This window comes from Mustela nigripes, chromosome 3 (genome assembly GCF_022355385.1).
Source record: "Mustela nigripes isolate SB6536 chromosome 3, MUSNIG.SB6536, whole genome shotgun sequence".
NCBI lineage: Eukaryota > Metazoa > Chordata > Mammalia > Carnivora > Mustelidae > Mustela > Mustela nigripes.
In genome coordinates this window covers 107118161-107137873 of record NC_081559.1, presented here as the reverse complement: position 1 = coordinate 107137873, position 19713 = coordinate 107118161, and the positions used below count along the sequence as shown (strand labels likewise).

Below are 19713 nucleotides of genomic sequence, written 5' to 3'. Positions count from 1 at the left end.
AATTTCTAGGAATTTAGACAGATTTCTTAATCTCTCTAAATTTCTAGGAATTTAGACAGATTTCTTAATCTCTCTAAATTTCTAGGAATTTAGACAGATTTCTTAATCTCCATTTGTAAAATGGAGATAGAATTACCTGGCTTGACTTAGAAGATTCTAGGCTTTATCTTTTCCAGAAAACCCAATTCAGCTGCTTTTTCCACATTCTGTCATGTCTACCTTTACTTAATAGTTCAAAAGCAGTTTCAATTTTTGTGAGAACAAAGTGGGGAATACATAAATAATTGAACAAAGCAGTCTTAAAATGTCAATCATGTCGTAAAAGAACATATTACAATTATTAGTACCATTATGCTACAATTTAGATCCTCAGTTCTGTTTTTCTTGGATACCGTTTATCCATCAATTATGAAATTTTATTAACCCTTCCCTATACAGTAGACTGAATTCACATTTTTCTTCAAATTCCCTCTCCAGGCTTTATTCTATCCTTTATCACTGCAGCTGAGAATTTTTATGATGGGCTCCCTCTTTTCCAAGCCTCTGACTTCTTTCTGGTCCAGGACAGCTTGCTAGATTGAACTAAGTAGCACCTCACAGCAAATGTCCTTTAGTGGGTCACTGAATCTCCACAGGCTTAGCCTGACAATCTTTGCCTGCTATAATCAAGTCTCCACCTGTCCTTCAATCCCATTTCCTAATGTTCCTACACAAATTCCCTATTGTAGCTAGGCTAGGGCATCCATTATGCTCCGAGTGAATACACTTACCTAATCATTGCCTCTACTCCCACATCTCCAGTATACAAGCCCATTTTCTATCCTCCAATACCCAATATTTTTCCTAGAGCTTCTTCTGCTCAACTGTAGGGACAGGAAATATATATATTTTTTAGAGAGAGAGCAGGAAGAGGAGCGAGAGTGAGAGAATTCCAAGCAAACACCCTGCTGAGCACAGAGCCTGACGTGGGGCTCGATCTCAGGGTCCTGAGACCATGACCTGAGCCAAAATTAAGAGTGAGACACTTAACCAACTGAGCCTCCATGGTGCCTACATTTTTTTCTTTTTTTTTTTTTTACTTTCTATCATAGTCACTAAACTCTCTATCTAGCACAGGGCAGGGCATTTAATAAGTGCCAAATGATTGAGTGAATCAGTTAATAAACCAAGAAATGAGCAAAGGAGGTTTATCTTTACCAGACCAATATAAATTCCTATAACATCTGCTTCCTATAACATCTGCTGTCTGATCTATGCATTTAGTTCATATAATTTACTGCTTTTTACCATTAATTAAGAATGCATCACTGCCAGTCTCATCACCCCGATGAGATTACAAGTTCCTGGGGGTCAGAGTCTGAATTCTGTTTTGGTATCCACCTCATCATCAACAGGGCAGCATCCTCTCCTTTCCAAATGCTCATTGATTGATTGAACATCTCACCAGGTGAATCTCCATTGCCAAGTGTCAGCAGCAGGGTCTCCCTGGTACACGGCCCATAAATCACAGGTTAAACCTTTCCTAGTTGTTAAAGCCTGGTGCATATGTCACAGTCACCTGGATCCTGAAAACTCTTGGTCAGGGTATGCAAGGAAAACACCACGGTTTGCCATCCACTAGAGTCAGAGAGGAGTTGTGATGGAATTGTTGTTGATGGTAACCCCCTTGTTTCCTTGATATAGGCCTGAACGCTTAGCTCAAAAATCAACATGGTAAAAAGTGAGCTGAGCTCCAGAGATATATTTCTCCATCACCTTCAGGATACAGCCCAAAATCTGATGTTCCTGCCAGAATGCTGCTTTATATTCTGTCTGTTCTCTTTGCCTTGTGACCCAGTTATCCTGAGTCAACTGTGGATTCTTATACTTCTCAATCTCCTACTTCCCTCCTCTGATTGGCACATACTTTCCTTCCCTCTCTATTGGCCAGAATCTATTCATTCTTCAAAAGCAAGCTGTGTTGCCCCTGTCCTTAGAAAGCCCTTCCTTTCTCACACATCTAAGTTCCTCTCTTCAGTGCTCCCATATTAAGCTGAGCATATGTCGTCTTGCATTACAAATGCCTCAAGAGCATCCCTTCCAACTGTGCCTATGAGCTCTGGGTGGACAATACCTCCATCCTCAAGTCTGAGTATAATGCCAGCAGAGAGCTGATACCTCAAAATCTTCCTAAATTAAATGGCAGCAAAGTGAATTCTATGAGAGAATTATCAAAGCAGAAAATAAGAAAGAGCAAAGGAAGTGAGATCACTTCCTGACTTCCTTTGACTATTAGAGTGTTCTGATGTAGCAATAAAAATCTAGCTCCTTCAGTTCCTCTTTTGAATGAGTGGTGAAGAAGGAAGAGTAAGTTAAGAAATGAAATGACCCCACTGCCATTACTAGGACTTGAAAAAGCTATAAATGCCCAAGAGATCACTGTTTTGGTAAACATTCCCAACCTCTACAAGATATCTCAAAGCTCAGACATTTCTCAGTTTCCCATAAAATGGAATGTCTCATCACATTTCTGTCTTCTGAAACTTGAACTCTGTGCTCAGCAGCTTGTTGTGACAGTCGTAGCCCTGTGGCTATTTATGTATTTGCCCTTGCTAATGGGATTTTCTCATCAACATTATCTTAGCTGAAATACAGACGCATTAATGACAACTTAATTGAAGCAGAAGAGGAAGTTCACAAAGTTATCACGTTTCCTTGATGTGCAGATGGCGGCTAGATACAAATGGCTTAAATGAAAGGGCAATATTTGGGGAGCAGCTCTGTTAATTGCAGGGCTGTAGCCTAAAACCATCTGGCCACAAGTATTAATCAGGGTGAGCACGTCTGTCCTGCAGGATGCAGCTCCTCAGCCATCTCTCCACCTCTGGGAGTCCCACTGGCCTTTATCTAATTAGTACGTCCCCTGAGTGTAGCTCATCTCTGGTTTTGACACATTCTGCAGCATAAGATTGTGGTAACATGAATGTTTGTTAAAAAATCACTATTAACTCTTCTTTCACTGTTAAAATTACATCCTTCTGAATCATTTTGGCGGTCAACTCTACTGGTTTATTCATTTAGGCAGTTGCTTATACCTTGGGCACATAGTTATCAAAAATCTGTGTATCAGGAATGTGCTATAATAGGCCTTGGGCAAATACTGATGAGCAAATCAGTGTTCTTGTTCCCATGAAACTTTATACTGAAGTAGTCAGGACAACAATGAACAACCAATTAATAGACACATGATTAATTTACATTGTTACAGGCTGAATGGTGCTCCTTAGAATTCATAGGCTGAGGTCCTTACTTTTAGTACCTGAGAATGAGTCTGTATTTTCTGTATTTGGAGACAAGGACCTTTAAAGAGATAATGGAGGTAAAATGAGGTTATATGAATGGACCCATATCCAATGTGACTGGTGTCCTTATGAGAATATTAGGCCTCATGAACTATACAAAAAGAAATTCCCAAGTCACTACTCTATACTGTTTCCTTTCAGTAGTTTCAGCAAACTAATGCACACACATACACATATCCTTAGGGCAAATGCTACATAAGAGAAGATTTAGAAAGCTGGGTGATGGGGCATCTGGCTGGATTTGGGAAAGTTTCTTGAGAAAATATCAATTGAGATACATTCTGAAAGGCAAGTGGGATGGTGTTGACCATAGTTGTAGGACTTATTTAAGTAGTCAGTGTTAAATACTAATCAAATAAACATCCATCAAGGCTGCTGACCTAAGGTTATGCCACTAGAATTTCATCTTATCTTCAGTCCCAGAAGTCTCCTAAGTGTGGATAATGGATAGCTGTTTAGAATAGATTTTGTAATTGGTACTTCTGGAATGCCCTTTCTAGAATTCTTCCTATTCAAGCCAGTATATAGAAATACCGAAAGTTGTAAGGTGGTTGAGGAAATACTATGAACACAGTTGCCTGTATCTAGGAATTAAATTGGGTAAGCTGGGAGTGCCTTTTCAACAAACTCTTGGCCTTAACTGAAAACATTTCAATGGTGTCTGGTTGATTTCTGGTTCTTTGCTAGTTATGTCTCCTCTTGCCCAAGAATTCTGTCCTGTGCCTGTGGACTGGTTTTTAGTTTCCATCTTCCCAACTAATAGTCATTCAGTTGTGCCCAACTGTTAGGTTGACATCTCTCAGCTTGGAGACTTCATCCATTTCCCAGGTTCCAATCATGCCTTAATCCTGAAAACTCTACTCTGAGTTTAATGCCTCTAGTTGTACTAGGGAAAGCTCTGGATAGATTATTCCTCTAATGGAATATCAAAACTGGTCCTTATGCCATTTGACTTTACTGGTGCTTGTTCTACTTATTGCAGTGATGTAAACATGTAAAAAACCTTCAGCTATAAGAAAGTCTATTCCATACTCAAAGATACTTGTCACATCTGTGTCTTGCTTCCTCTCCTAAAATATCTCCACCCTTAACATAGTTTGAAGATACATTCTGATCACCCCCTTACCAAGACACACACACACACACACACACACTCTCACTCTTTCTCTTTCTCTTTCTTCTAGTTCTATTTATAGAAAGTTCCCCCCAAAACACCTTCTCATATTGGGATCTTTAGCTCCTAACTATACATGTCACTGAAAGTCAAATGCATGACCTTTCTGGAACATCCAAGTCTCATTCACAAAATCATTGTATGACAAAGGCTAAGTTCAGTTTTTTGTGTGTGTGTGTTTGTTTGTTTGTTTGTTTTAAGATTTCATTTATTTATTTGAGAGAGAGAGAGACAGGAATACTGAGAGTGAGCACAAGTGTAGAGGAGAGGGAGAAGCTGAGCAGGGAGCCCAACATGGAGCTCCATCCCAGGACTCTGGGATCATGAGCTGAGCTGAAGGCAGACATTTAACCAGGTACCCAGGTACCCCAAAGCTCAGCTTTCTTACTTCACAAAATATACCACAATTTTGGGAGTAGAGAAACATGATCTCTGACAGGGGACATGGCCCTGCATACCCTCAATGAAGGCCATTTACCATATTTTCAAAAGAAACCCAGATGCTCTTGGGTTGATGACTTCCTTGAAGACAATGAGGAAAAGGATTGACCTCAGCTCTTCTTCAGGAGCTCATATAAAGGACTAGAAGGGATTTTACTAATTTTACACCAAGTCTCTCCTTTAGCAGAACAAGACAATGAGGTCTAACAGAAAAAGAGTTACTCACATTCTCCATAGCCAAGAATGCCAAAGCCTGAGTTTAAGCTCTTTGCCCAGGCTCACTTTTCAGTGGGGAGTTAACACTTTGAGAAATGTCACAGTAGCAAAAGCAGATTTCAAACTTCAACGACTAAAGCCCTCAGACTTCTTCCATTTCCATTCCGGGCATCCTCACATCAGAAAAATAAAAATAACATTGAAGTTTCACATCACATTTAAGGTAATTATAGTGATGCCAGCTTTTTCTCTCAATTCTTTAATGTTTCACACAAAATTCAAAACATTCCTCCCTGATTCTCCAAAGAAACAGAGCAGGTGGCATTCTTTACCTTTATACAGTTCCGTTTTCTTAATAATTCAGATGAGTTTGGACAATATCAATCTCCACTCTCAACAGCTCTCTAAAAGTCTTTAGTGACACCCATTTCTGACATTAAAAAATAGAACAGAGTCTACTGCTCAATGAACAGGTGTGGATGTGAGAGATGGACTAGTCCCTGTGACACATGCCACCTCATGAAATGTAGTCAAGAACTGAGAGCTTGAAATGCATAAAGTAGAAAGCCCAGATGTTTGTTCATTTATTTAAGATTTGCCTATAGATCTTTTCTGATTCCTGAAAAGAGGAATGGAAAGTCTCACTGTGCAGAAGGACACCTTGAAGGTATTCTGTCTTCCAAGGCAGCCCCACGATTTCCATGTGGGGTTTGGAGCATGCAGTGATCAGAATGGGAAAGGCTGCATAATACAGGGCAAAGTTTTTGGAAGCAGATAGACACTCAGTAGTACTTCATGTTGCTTAGTACCCTTAGTCCTTAGATGATAATCTTACTAAGGAATTGGCACTAAGCTTTATATCTTGTATACTGAATGAATAGGGGTGTGTGTGTGTGTGTGTGTGTGTGTGTGTGTGTGATGGAGATACGGGTTCTTTATTTTATAATATTATGCAGGAAAACTCAGCTAAAATATATAAGAGGTCTTAAAGACAATGGACTCACCATCTTGTGTAAATCCCACATAACCTAAGAATCTCTCAATGGAGCCACCAAATAAAATGTTCTGGGAAGAATTAACTTAGACACTAGATAGCTATTTACTTTAATAGCTTTTTTTTTTTTTAAAGATTTTATTTATTTATTTGACAGAGATCACAAGTAGGCAGAGAGGCAGGCAAAGAGAGGGGAAGGGAAGCAGAGAACCGCTGAGCAGAGAACCTGATGTGGGGACTCCATCCCAGGACCCTGGGATCATGACCTGAGCAGAAGGCAGAGGCTTAACCCACTGAGCCACCCAGGCACCCCACTTTAATAGCTTTTGAACATACATCTGTAAATCATTTTTCTCAAGTTTCCTTACATTTGAATTACAATATAAAATATGAATATGGGTGGCATTAAGTTCTAGTATAAAGACCATGAACTTGGGAATCCAAAAGAAAGTCTGGAGGTAGAATACCATCTTGGTCACTTTAACTTAATTTTTTGGTTACCAGTTTCATCCTTGCCATGAGGCCCCAACACAATGCCTGACCTGCGAGAGATTCACAATGACTGGCGATTCTACTCTCTTCTCAATTACAGTGAAAAGATGTTCTCAAATTTTCTTCATCTCCACATATATGTGTGTGTGTGTATATATATATATACACACACGCATATGTGTGTGTATATATATATATATATATATATGGGAAGCATTATATTGTTATCTTTCATCTTCTGGAAACTTCATCTCCTAGAAGAACTGAATTCAGATGCTTTCTACTTTGAGGATGCATCTAGTTTGCACTTCTGTCCTTGACCTCCAAAGCAAAAAGCCATGCACTCTGTATGAAGCTCTGGAAAGAGGAATGGATGTGCTAGGCATCCCTGCAATTTCATTTCCGTGGGGGTTACTTTCTCTTTTAGACCCAAGATGTTAGAAACACCTGAATTAATCTTTAAATATCTGGAATCCCTGTCCCACTAACAAAATGCAATGCGCTATACTGTTTATGTTCTGTGATGTACCATGTGTCGAGGGTAGCCCCACTGGGCCTCAAACATCAACAGAACAATGGCCATTACATCCTACTTTCTCATTTGGGGTTGTCATTAGAAAGCCACAATGATCTCAGGTACTTTGAAAACAAGTTTCCTCAGAAATGTAAGGAACAAGAAAACTTTCTGTGGTTGACTTTCTGTTGGCTTGTTGTTGTTTTACTTGTCTCCCCTGCCCTCCCCAGGTAGAAAAATTTCAGCAGACACAAAGCATAGCTCCATTTCAAAGAAAAAAAAAAATGAGAGAGGTCCGAATTTTCCAAAATTCAAAAATTATTATTGGGGAAAGAATAAAGCAAGAGTTTTTCTGAGACAGACTTCAGGAATTCAGTCAGCACATTTTTAAAACTTCCTTTTACCTGTTTCATTTTTTTGAGAGACAGGTCTGAAATAACAGATAATTTTTTCCCCTTCCTGCAGCTGGGTAATGTGGCAGCTTTTACCAGCCTCTCTCAGTCATAAATGTGTTTTAATGGACTGACATGTGCTTAATAATACAGACAGCACCTGGATGCTTTAGAACAAAGTGCCACCAGGGCCTAGCCTATGTTAAAACTGCATTATTGACCTGAGGCCTACAAGTCTCTATACTCAAACATCTTGCTGATTAGAGACAAACAGCCTAGTACCAGGTCAAATAGAGAGGTTTTCTTCTTCAAATAGAGAGGCTGAGGTCTAATTTTATAACTCTGAATATGAAGAATATTATGTTTCTAAGTGACTAACTCACCTCCATTACTAGAAATTCTATAAATTTTATAAAATTCTGTCACTGCACAAATTGACTCAGCTTTTATGACTCTGTGGAATGAGGCCCCTTTCAGCTATAGGTCTTGAATCAGTATGTGAGGGAAAGGAATCTGCTGACTACTTCTCAACATCGTGCTTAGGATTTTAGATACATTATTTCATTTAGGCACCATCCTGCCATCTCCTGATTTAAGAACTCTTTTTTTTTTTTTCTTCCTATCTCACATTTTAGGCAAACTCTGAGATAGTTCCTGATGATCTGTGACTCCTAATATCCACAGGTTTGTAAAATGCCTTTTGCTTGAGCAAGGCCGAGATTCATTTACTTGTTTCTACTACTGAACAGAGCATGGTAAAAGGGATGGGGTGCCTCTCCCAGTGTCAGGTTATAAAAGGACTATGGTTTTCACTGTGAGTGTTCTTTGTCTTTCTTGAATCACTCATTTGGGGATAAAGGTACTATAATTTCATGAGGCACCCTTCTGGAGAGGCCTTGGAATAAGCTTGGAAGTGGATCTTCTGAGGCTGCCCAATAGCCATATGAGTTAGCTTGGAAGCAGATTGACCCAGAGTTGGACTTTAAGGTAATGGCAGCCCCCACCAACAATGGAATTGAAGCCAGAATTACCCAGCCAAGGTGCTTCTGGATTCCTGACTCTTGTGAACTAGGACACGATAAACATTTTCAACCCCTATATTTTGCTATAGTTTGTTACACAACCAGAGATAACGAATCCACTCTCACTTACATACGGGACGAAGTTAAGAAGTTTATTCAGAGCCAGAGAACATTAAGGAAAAGAGGTATTTTTTGAACCTAAGTTCCAGACCCAGGCTCTCCTATTTTTGCTCACTAAGTGGCATATGAGGTTCTCCCACAATCTGACTTGATCTTGGGTATTAAGTCATGCCCTTTACTATTTAAATCAATTTTCTGTAATTTATTTGGATAACAAAACTAACACTCCAGTTGGGAGAAGGAAGACATTTAAGACAAAAATGTGATGTAGTGTAATCCAGGATGGATATTGGCCCAGGATGTCCTGAGGGGTATTTACTCAGACTGTAGAACCATGAAGGCTTTTCAAATGATTTGTTTACTTAAGAACATGCCTCTGCCCCTAATATAATGTCTGGCACATTGTAGCCTCAGTAAGTACTTGTTGACTAAGTACTGCTTCTGCAAAGACAGGAGACATTGGTAAGGTAACAAACAGAGAAGGAAGGAGAAAGTTCTGCTGCCCCATGTTACAAAAATGGAAGAATCAGAGTTTGAAATACATGACTTCTTCATAAATTATTCTGCAGTATTGCTATATACTAGAATCTGTATATTGCCATAAAAGTCTTTCCAAAGTTAGTTATTCCGGGGCAGTTTTTAAAAGTTTTGCCATACCTAGAGGCCATATGCATCAGTATTTAATCACTATCTTAAAAATGTACTTTAAATATATTTTTAAATTTAACTATTTTTATTTATTTACTTAAGAGTGAGAGAGCACGAGGAGGGAGAGGTGCAGAGGGAGAAAGAAAAGCAGATTCCCTGCTGAGCAGGAAGCCTTATGCAGGGCTCTATCCCAGGACCCCCGGATGATGACCTGAGCCAAAGGCAGACATTCAACCTACAGAGCCACCCAGGTGTCCCTAAAAAGCATTTCATTAAACTCAATAACTTTCACTTGAAATAAAATTTGGTGGCTGTAAAAGCTCCGTGGTATTGTGTGTGATATACAGGGAAACTACAGACTTGCAACCAGGGAAATTCAGGATGAAATGTGGTTCCAACAGGTATTAACATGTGATATTTTAAGTTACTTAGCTTCCCTGACTCTTCACTTCCTTGTCTATAAAGTACATATAAAAAACCTTCCTAGAACGAGCATCATGAAGAGTCCATATAATATATGCCATGTCTGTCTAGACCTAACAAACTGTTCAGTAAGTGGTCTATATTATTTATATTTAGGTAGGAATTCATATTCCTGCTTCTCAAACAAATCTGTTGAGGAATAAGGAAATAAAGAGACTTGTTAAAGTTTCAATAGATACGTCGGAATTCAGGGGTACTTTTTTGTTATTGTTCATTTAGTTTAGTTTTTTTTTTTTTCTTTGGGGGGGGTGGGGGAGAGTTGCTTTGGGGCACCTGGGTGGTCAGTCATGACTTCCTTCTGCTCAGGTCACGATCTCAGGGAAGCAGCCGCACACCAAGTCAGGCTCCCTGTTCAACGAGGAGTTTGCTTCTCCCTCTGTCCCTCCCTTCTGCTCCCTTCCCACAAATAAATAAATGAAATATATATTAATTAACTCTGTGTGTGTGTGTGTGTGTATACACACATGCATACATATGGTGGCCTCCCCAGACTTAGAATAAAATGACTAGTGGGTCATTCCACATCACTGACAGCTGGATTCTGCATGTTTTAGTCAGAACCTCAAAAGTGTGTTGATCTGGCTGAACAAGAAGCCGACCTAGCAGTTGTCAGAAGACGGTACCTGTGAGGATTTCAGCTGTGCGTTCGGTCATCTTCTGAATCACGAGTCTCACAATTCCACCTTCCAGGCTCAGCAGCAGGGTCCCCGAGCCCTCAGACAGCTCTGTGGACAGAAGCAGACCATCCTTGTTCCATGTTCGAAACTGGAAACTCACTGAGAGCCCATCAATTTGGGGGGTGCCGGGCAGCAGCAAATAACTGCTTCTGGAGTTGACAAATGTGATGGGAACAATTTGTGGTTCGGAGCAGGAAAAAGTGACATTGCCCTGGAAAACAATAAAAATCAAACATATAAAAGCCATTTTTTATTCTGCAATCCGACAGCTGATATAAACAACTACCTGTAGCTCACCTTAATTTCAGGATCATTCTACATTCAGCCACAAGACCTTAAAGGAAAAGAAAATGTCAGCTTTGTTCAGATATACCTGTGAGATTGTTTCCATTCCTGTTTTGCAGATCACACTGTTACCCACGAGAAGGCCATCGAAGACCCCAGTTGGGGTGGGGGGCGGTATGGGAAGCATCAGCATTTTCTAAGGAAGCAGGTATGAAAACAAGGACATTCATTCATTGAATACATCTGTACCACGAACCAACTATGGACCAAACAGGGGTAAAGTTTCAAGACATACACATGAAAAAAACTTTGTTTTGATGTGAAAGTTGCTACAAGACAGATAGACACAATCTCCCAAGTGGACCCTGGTAGAAGAAATAACGAAACAAGTAAAGGTTTCACAAGGGAGGTGATGCTTTCCTGTAAGGATGTGGGGAAGGAGAGGAAGGAGTGTGCCTGGCTAGGCTTTTCAGCAAGTAGCTCATTGTGCGCAAAGAATTGGAGAAATTGGCAAAATGGCATTCCTGGGAATTATAGGGAACTGGCCATTTCTGAATATTAAGTGCAACAGGGAAGGCCAGAGGCCATGAAAGAGGTGAGGCCAGAAAGATAAGTAAAGGCAGAGTTTAAAAGCCCCATTATGTTTGTTACATTTGTTAATCCAAGCTTAGAAACAAAACAACATTGGTTGGATTAAAGCTATGAAGATGATTTTCAATAGCATGAGGAGTGAAGTGTGGTGGGGAGGGGCGGATGGGAAGCCTAGAGGTGGGGAATATTAACTGTGCATCGACTAGAATCGGGAAGATAAAGAAGAATATTATTCTTTGTGTAAGTGAGTGGAAACTGGTCCAAGTTTTGTGGGGGGTGGGGTGGGGGGACACCCTGGCTTGACTGGCTGCCTGCATTCAAAATTTCCACTAAGGCGTCCAGATAGGGACAGTTGGTTAAGCGTCTGACTTCTGCTCAGGTCATGATCTCAGGGTTCTGGGATGGAACCCCATGTTATCTGGCTCCCCTCTAAGCAGGAATCCTTCTTCTCCCTCTCCCTCAGCCCTTCATCCCACTCCTGCTAGCTCTCTTTCTCTCTCTCAAATAAATAAACAATATCTTTTTAAAAAGTTCTGGTAGACTTCTTTTCAAAAAGGAAGTATCTTCACTGATGGCAAATGATTGAGGAAGAGCTGTCTTTGGGAAGAGAGAAAATCACAAATGCTCCTACAGCAAAATCCAGAAATAGCAGTAACCATTTTTCCTCTTTTTATTTTTCACAGAAGAGAAACAAATTTGCCAGAGCAAAGCTGTACCCCAAGTTTGAGGCTGTGGAGAAGGTGGAATGTTGGGGAGGCAGTGATACAACTCTAGGCAGAAGAATAGGAAGTAACAAAAATGCCCCACTCCCCCATTGATTTATAATCCAATGTTTAGCTCAACCCAATGTTCTCTCGGTGTTCTCTGGATCAATAGCTATGGAAGTTGGGGGTCTACAGAAACTGAGATTCTCCCCTTATCTGAGCAGTTCACCCACATTTGACAGGTCTGGGAGACGCCTTCCTCAGACTTGCTCCATCCACTGAATGTCTAATGGACTTCAGGTACATGTAAAACAGACAAGGGCACTCAGCATCCCTTGAAAGACATTCATGTGTCCTGGCTAGATTCTGGTGGCAAGAAATTCAGACTGATGTCTGAGGGAGTCTCCCTGGTTAAGGTAAAGCCATGTGTGGTGATCAGCACTTGTCATTGGGGAGTAGGACAACATTGTCATGCATTGGGGTGTCGCTGGTTCCCTGCAGGTCATGCTCTTCCAGTTCGTTTTCCACATCCCTTCACACTGTACTCTACTATCCTTCCCTGGACCAGCTGCCTGAGCTGTCCAAACTTCCGTTTGTTCGATCACACCCCTTATGTTCTCTGATGGCAAATGCAAGGACAAATGAGTAGGAGAGAAGAGAAAGGAGTAGATAGGAAATGCTTTCCACACCAAATCTGACCCAGTTCTCCTGGCAAGTGAATGTTCCCAGCTCAGCTCCCTATCACACAGCTGCTGTGCTGCCATTTCTGCTTCTAATCCCATCTCAGCTACATTTGCTGTTTGCAAAAATGTCATAGTGTTGAGAAACATCGATATCCATCCCACTCCCATCTCCCCAATAGACAGAAAGAAAAAAAAATAGCTAAATGCAAAAATGTTACTTTTGAATCAGCACGATTATTCAATCTTTCTCAGTAATACCATTTTTGATTCCAGTTTCCTTTTCAAGGCAACATTTGAGGGAGTCCCTACCATGATTTAGAAACAGTGTGCAAAAAGACAATTTACTTTAGGACAGTGTCAAAACAGAAAGTGGCAAAAAGACTATATTCCCCTTCAATCTATTAATTCAACTTTTATTCCATCTCCCCCACCCCAACTGCCTGCCTGCACTCCCACTTAGCCCTGCCTGCCAAGAAGGAAGCTCCATTTCTCAGACCCCCTATTACACTGCACACTTCATTCATAAAGACTTTAACACTGGGGTTCCTGGTTGGCTCAGTTGTCAAGTGGCTGCCTTTGGCTCAGGTCATGATCCCAGGGTCCTGGGATTGAGCTCAGCAGGAAGCCTACTTCTCCCTCTACCACTCCCCCACTTGTGTTCCCTCTTTTGTTATCTCTCTGTCAAATAAATAAATAAGATCTTAAAAAAAAAAAAAAAAGGACTTCAACATTTATTAAAGATTTCTCAAGCATTGTAAGACAATGTTCTAAGCACAGGAGTTATAAATAAGTTGTAAATGTGATTGAAATCCATTGCATCCATCCTTAAATGTGCATTTTGAAGGTAATAGGTACAAAGCATGCCATGACACAGGAGCACACCATAGTCAAATCTTCAACATGAACCAACCAATGCTGGCCCAATAGATGAAATGAAGAAGTCAGTATCCCTGCCATGGGTCCCTTTCTCTCCTGCATAAATTACAAGACCTGCAGGGCCTTTCACTGTCCAAAAAGGAGGTCACTCTACATTGAAGAGGCTAAATCCTTAGTACCTGATGCATTTCTCCTGACAGCTCCACCATGCCATGGTTGGATAGTGACCTTCTACTGTGTGACTGAGGCTGCCAGTCAAGAGGGGGGTGGGGTCTACCCAAGGCACAAGTACCTGAAACACCTAGTCGGACCTCCCTTGTACCCAGGATGGCAGTTGTGAGTGCCCTGAGCTTTCACGTATCCTTTTCATGTGCATACACGACCATCCTCCAAAAGGCAAGGTACACAAAAGTGCTGGCCCCAAGATAGAGCAACCATCTCTCCATTAGAGACCCCCAAACAATATCCATATTCCTTTTCAAGGATCCACCATGGCTTTTCTTTACAACCCTGAAGACACAGAACTTCCCATCCTACCTTTCTCAGGTAAGAAGTGATCACTCCAGATAGACCACAGAACTTTGAAATCCTAAAGATCTATTCATAGACCATCTTAGAGAGATTGTCCATATCTGTGTAAAAATGTTATTCTGGATCATAAATAACAAAAACTAACACTGTCACCTGTCATGAGAAGCTTGATGGCCTCCTCCAGGTGATCAGGACTTGAAACCCAAGAACTAAATTTGTGTCAGAGTAGGAAGCAAACCCTTTTCATTGATTCATCCTCCCCAAGGAAGCCTTCCTTCCAAATGGCAGACAAAAACCCCTACCTCACTAATAGATATAAAGAAGCAGTACCCTCTCTTAGACAAAGGAAGTCCATCCTAATCTGGAAAGTTGCAAAAAGCTACCTTAGGGAGGTGACAATAGCATTGAGATTTCACAGAGGCACAGGAGTAGCTATGTGGAGAATAGGAAAGTGTGTTATCTGATAATAGAGGGAAAGCATATGCTACAAGGCTAGAGGCAGGGAAGTGTGGGGCAGATATAGTCAGGGACTCAACAGAAGGTCCGCTGACTAGAGTTCAAAAGCCAGCATATCAGAAGGCAAGATGAAGTGGAAAGGACAGAAGGAAGGGCAATCCTATAAGCTTTTAGACCATGTTGAAGCACTAGAACTTGATGCTGTGGGAAAAAAAGAGAATGGGATTGCGGGAAGGGGGATTGATGTAGAGGCTAGGATACACCATCAAGTGGTGCTTCACATACTTCCCTTAGGGGGCTGTCCTTAAAGAGTAGAATGTATTGTATATGGAGAAGAGTGGCCAAGGGCCACACCTCAGGTAGCCGTTACAGTTAGTAGACCAGAGCAGCTGAGGGCTTATGGAGGGCTCTATCTAGAATGGCAAAGGGGGAGAGGGAGAAAAGCAAACATATTTTGCAGGTAAAATTGATAGGAGGACCCCTGCATGGTGAAGGGACAGGAAGATCAAGCATAGCTCCCACTCTCCTCTACTTGAACAAGGGACTTCAGCAGACATGGAAGGAAAATATTTCTTTTATGTTAGATTTCTCTCCAGCTCTCCACCTGATTTACTTCATGTCAGTGTGCACATAAAGACAGTGGGCTGTTCAATTAGGCAGAAATGGATTCTTACCATAAATATTTACTGGAAAACCCATATATTTTGTATGATCCTTATTTTTAGCTACTATAATTTGGAGGATGAAAGTAGAGAGTTGAATTGGGATCAAATGAGAATACATGCAATAAGCCCAGCATTGGTCACAATGGTTGTTTTTCTGCTTTCCCAGGACTTCTAGTTTTGGGGTGATCTGAGGCAAGTCACTTTTAGAGTTGTAGTTTCCTGTTTTGTAACCTGAAACCATTGGACTAGATAGTTCTGAGGTCCCCACTGCTTCTCCATTTCTAGGGTATCTGAGACTAAGCACCCACATCCTTATCATCTGTTTCCTCTTTGGAGTAAAAGATAGGCATCATTTGAACCATTCATATTGTTGGCATGAGAAGAGTAACCAAGTATTTATAATTTAAAATACATTTCAAAAGGTTTCTTTATAATGATTCAGGACATAATGAAGAAGATTTAGGCCTCTCTCATACCAATTCTTTTCTAACTACAGGGAACAGATCCAAGGGTCTCCATAAAGGACTATATATATTTAAAATATAGTAAAGAGAAAATATATTGTTTCATATTTTAAAAAACGAGATCCAACTTTTATAAACATAATTAGCAGGGAATAACAACCAATTGACTGACTATTCTTCTCTCTACCCACTCTCTAAAAAAAGCATCTGTGATTACTTTACAGAGACTATAACATTGAACTGAACCAGGATTTACAGTGTTTAACAATTTCTTGGAGACAATAAAATAGGTGAAATTACATGTAATCTGCTTAGCTTGGTGCTGGTCCAAGGACCATGCAATGAAAATTGGAAGAAAACAATAAGAGAGAACACAGGTTCTGAGCAGCAGCCTCCTTCCAAATAAATCCAAGTCATTCTCCCACTAAATCAAACATTTGTCAAATGATGATTGTATTCCAAATAAAATCCATCTAACGAAAAGCTTTCTTCCATGGTGGAGGGGCTCGTCAAAAAGGAGATCCTGTAGTAATAGCATAATTACCATGGTCTCCTGATGACTTGTGAGTGAGGAGTATCTGACAGAGAGAGTTCTGGACACCTAAGTCTTTGCCATGTGATCACAGAATGATTCAGATGAATGGTCACAAACAAGACTTATTTTTCATACAGAGGGACAAACTTCAGAAGATGCAGTTCTGCTTCTGGACACAGTGGAAGAAACACCATCATGGTCTAAATGTGAGTGTGTAATAGAGGGAACAGCCCGAAATGCATTGAACGGTGAACCCATGGTCTCTGGTTTGTCCCACGTTTGCTAAACATGCAACTGATTGTCATTTTCTCATTGGTTACAGGAGATGCTAGCCAGGCCTCAGAGAGCACAAGGCAAAGATGCCCTCATTTGCCAAACTAGAACAAGGAGCTAACAAAACTGAGAAGAAAGACATTCATGCACGGCTTAACTTGTGCCTACTTCACTTGAGCATAACCCTTTGCTTATGTTAGAGGAGGTCATGGATGTACATGAGACAGTGTAGACTGCAGCAGCCGAAGTTAACTGTGGCTGCATTTTCAACCTAGGTGTTACCTTTGCCTTATCTCTCCGCTAAGGGATCCACCTTATTTCAAGATTGTTCCTTCCTTAACTTGTGCTGGCTTCACAGACTGCAGGTTATGAGTAAAGGGGCCATCAAGGAAGAATTCTTCACGGGCACTTGCCACTTGTGGGCATTTTTCTCCAGTCAAACTTTGACCAAGTGATGATAGGCACCACCTTTTTCTGGTTATCTTGGTTTGGCAAGTGCATTCATTCCCAAGGCATTTCACTCTCAAAGATAATCTATTCCTGCCTGCGATAGTGATTCAAGCCATTGAACTGTTTTGTGGAAGGCACAGAGAGTTGTCCTCTGTTTTAAATGATAGTCTTAAAGACATGATAGATAAAAGGCAGGTAGGAGAGGGCATCAATGTCCTCTAACTTATTCTCAGTCATGTGGTTTGCCACGACTTCCTGCCTCTTTTCTCGGACTACATGCCTGACAGTAAGACTCTGGCCTGCTTAGAGCTGACAGGGTAGAGGAGGGCAGAGGTAAAACAGTTGCCGGATTCTGGTCTGGGACCTACTAGCCACCCACTGGCACAGCAGAACATGCAATGGAACTGAGGCAGTTGGGATGCTGTGGCCTTGAACCTTGGCAGATAATTAGATTGGTTCCCCAGGGGCGGGGGAAGGAGGTGCTCCAGGGCACGCACATGTATTTTCACAGTTCCCGGTCCCAAAAAACGGGCAAGCCCACACCATCATCGAGTCTCTGTTGTGGGGATGGGGTGACTGTAAGGATTGGCTTTAGCTGGAAGGTGGGCATCATCCAGAAATCCATCTACCAGATCTGAGACCCAAGGTCTCTAGCCCTGGAGACCCCTAGTTGTCACTCATCTGAGAGAACACCTGCCTACCCCTGCAGAAAAAGAGAGGGGAAAACAAAACAAACAAAACAAAGCAAAAGAATCCAAAGAGTAAACCAATATTTATCTGTTGAAAAAAACTCGAGGTCATTGATCAAAGTAGGCTGGGAAAAGAACTTGACCAAAGTTAGGATGAGTCTGAATCTAGCCTGGGCAATAAGGCTGTGGTTTAGACAAAGGGGCTATGTGAGTCCACTGAGACTTCTCAAATACTGTTACAGCCAAGTCCCAGTACCTCCCTTTCTTGGGACCTCAGTAGAGATGATATGTCAGTTGTGGCTGTCTTTCTGTACCAGAAAAATGATTTTTAAGACCTCAGGGGAATATCGCAGACCCATCTTGAGGTTCTGCTTCCCTTGACTCGTTTTAGAGTTTCCTAAACGTGCACTTCTAAGGGTTATGTTGCTGTGCTGAGCTGTTATTTACAAAGCATTTTCATTGTGGGTGTTTGTTTTGTTTTTAATCATCATCCAGACATCACAACACCCTGGTGAGTAAAAAATAAAGCCAGCAGTGCAAGACTGGGTTTCAATCAGGAGGCATCAAACAAAGCCAATCAAGCATTTATAAGCTGGGGGAAAATGATCTTGATTCAATCTAATTTGTGGGGAAAGATTTCAAAGTCAGTTCTTGATTTTCCAAATGAGTACAACCATTTCTAATTTGATTTGTCTGAAAACTCCCAGGACTGACTGGCATGCTATCGGCAAATGTAGAGGAAAGGCTGTCTTGTAAGCTAAAGCTATCTTTCTGATTTACAAACTTAGGAGAAGCAGGGTGCTAAATCAAGGCATTTTTAAGTGTTTAGACAAAGATAGGCTCCTTCATTCTTTTATTTATGTATTTAAACAGATATTTATTAAGTAGTTTCTATAGACCAGGCTCAGTCTTAGTGGCAAGGACACAGCCAAGGAGATAGGTAGGCTCAGAGCTTGTGCACCTGGAATTTCCACTGCACAGGCTGGCATCACAGGTATGATTAGGGCCAGGAGGTAGAAGTCTATGTTGATGGGACAGCATGTAACAGGGATTCCTGAAGTACCTTTTGATTTGGATGATAAGTCGGCAGAAGTGGGAGTGGGAATAGGATTGGGGTGGAGGGTGAAAAAGCAAACAGGACAGCCACTGGAAAGAAAGCCATGACGTAGTTTTGGAATTTAAGGAAGACTAGATGCCTGGCATTGGTCTATACAGGTAATACATTGTTTCTGCCAAAGAAGGCCTTCTAGGATAGAGAGCATGGTCCTTCTGGTCTTTCATTTGAGGGATACCTAGGGGAAACATCTTTAATAATGAAGAGAATGTCCCACTTATAACTGAAGGGCCTGGATACACTGGTAGGTGGTTCCCCACATAGCCTGCTTCTCCAGCTTTCCATGAGCTGGCTACATGTACATATCAGTAAACAGGGACCCACTGAGAGGCACATGCTGGCTTTGGCTTCAGAGACTCTCTCTTGACTTTCTTCTATATTTCCCACTTTCCAAGCTCCCAGTTTCAACTCCTTGGCTATGGAGTCAGTGTTAGATCCATGCCTGTGTGTGCCCATTTCTGGCCCTGTATTTCATGCTTAGTCCTCTACATCAAAGATGATTGCCCCCACCCGAGTTTCAGGTTTTGCAAACAATGGTGTCTTTTACCTAGAAACAAACCCCAGAGGAGGTCCTTGGGAGCTGGAGAATGAAAGGAAACGACAAATAGACAAAATGTTAAACTGATAACCTCTCAGGTTTAAGGCAGAAGATAAAGCTGTAACTACCTTGAACACTCCTTAATTTCTATTTCCAAATATTGTGCAAAACTATTTGGAAATATGAATCAAGAAGCTTAAGAATATTAACAGTCCTTTTTGACACTTTACTTTCACTTCTAGAAATCTATATTCAGGAAATAATCTGAAATTAAACCAATATTTACACACTAAGCAACCATTATTTATAATAATACAAACCTGGCTCTAAAATTAAAATAGTTAT

At 41.1% G+C, this 19713-nt stretch overlaps 1 protein-coding gene across 1 annotated transcript in view; it reads right to left on the bottom strand.

Annotated features, from left to right (window-relative positions):
• CNTNAP5 (contactin associated protein family member 5) overlaps positions 1-19713 on the bottom strand; it is an 831640-nt gene that overhangs the window by 391314 nt on the left and 420613 nt on the right. The window contains exon 8 of the mRNA XM_059394484.1: positions 10461-10725. Coding sequence (XP_059250467.1) covers positions 10461-10725 — 265 coding nt within the window. The remainder of the gene's footprint in view (positions 1-10460; positions 10726-19713) is intronic.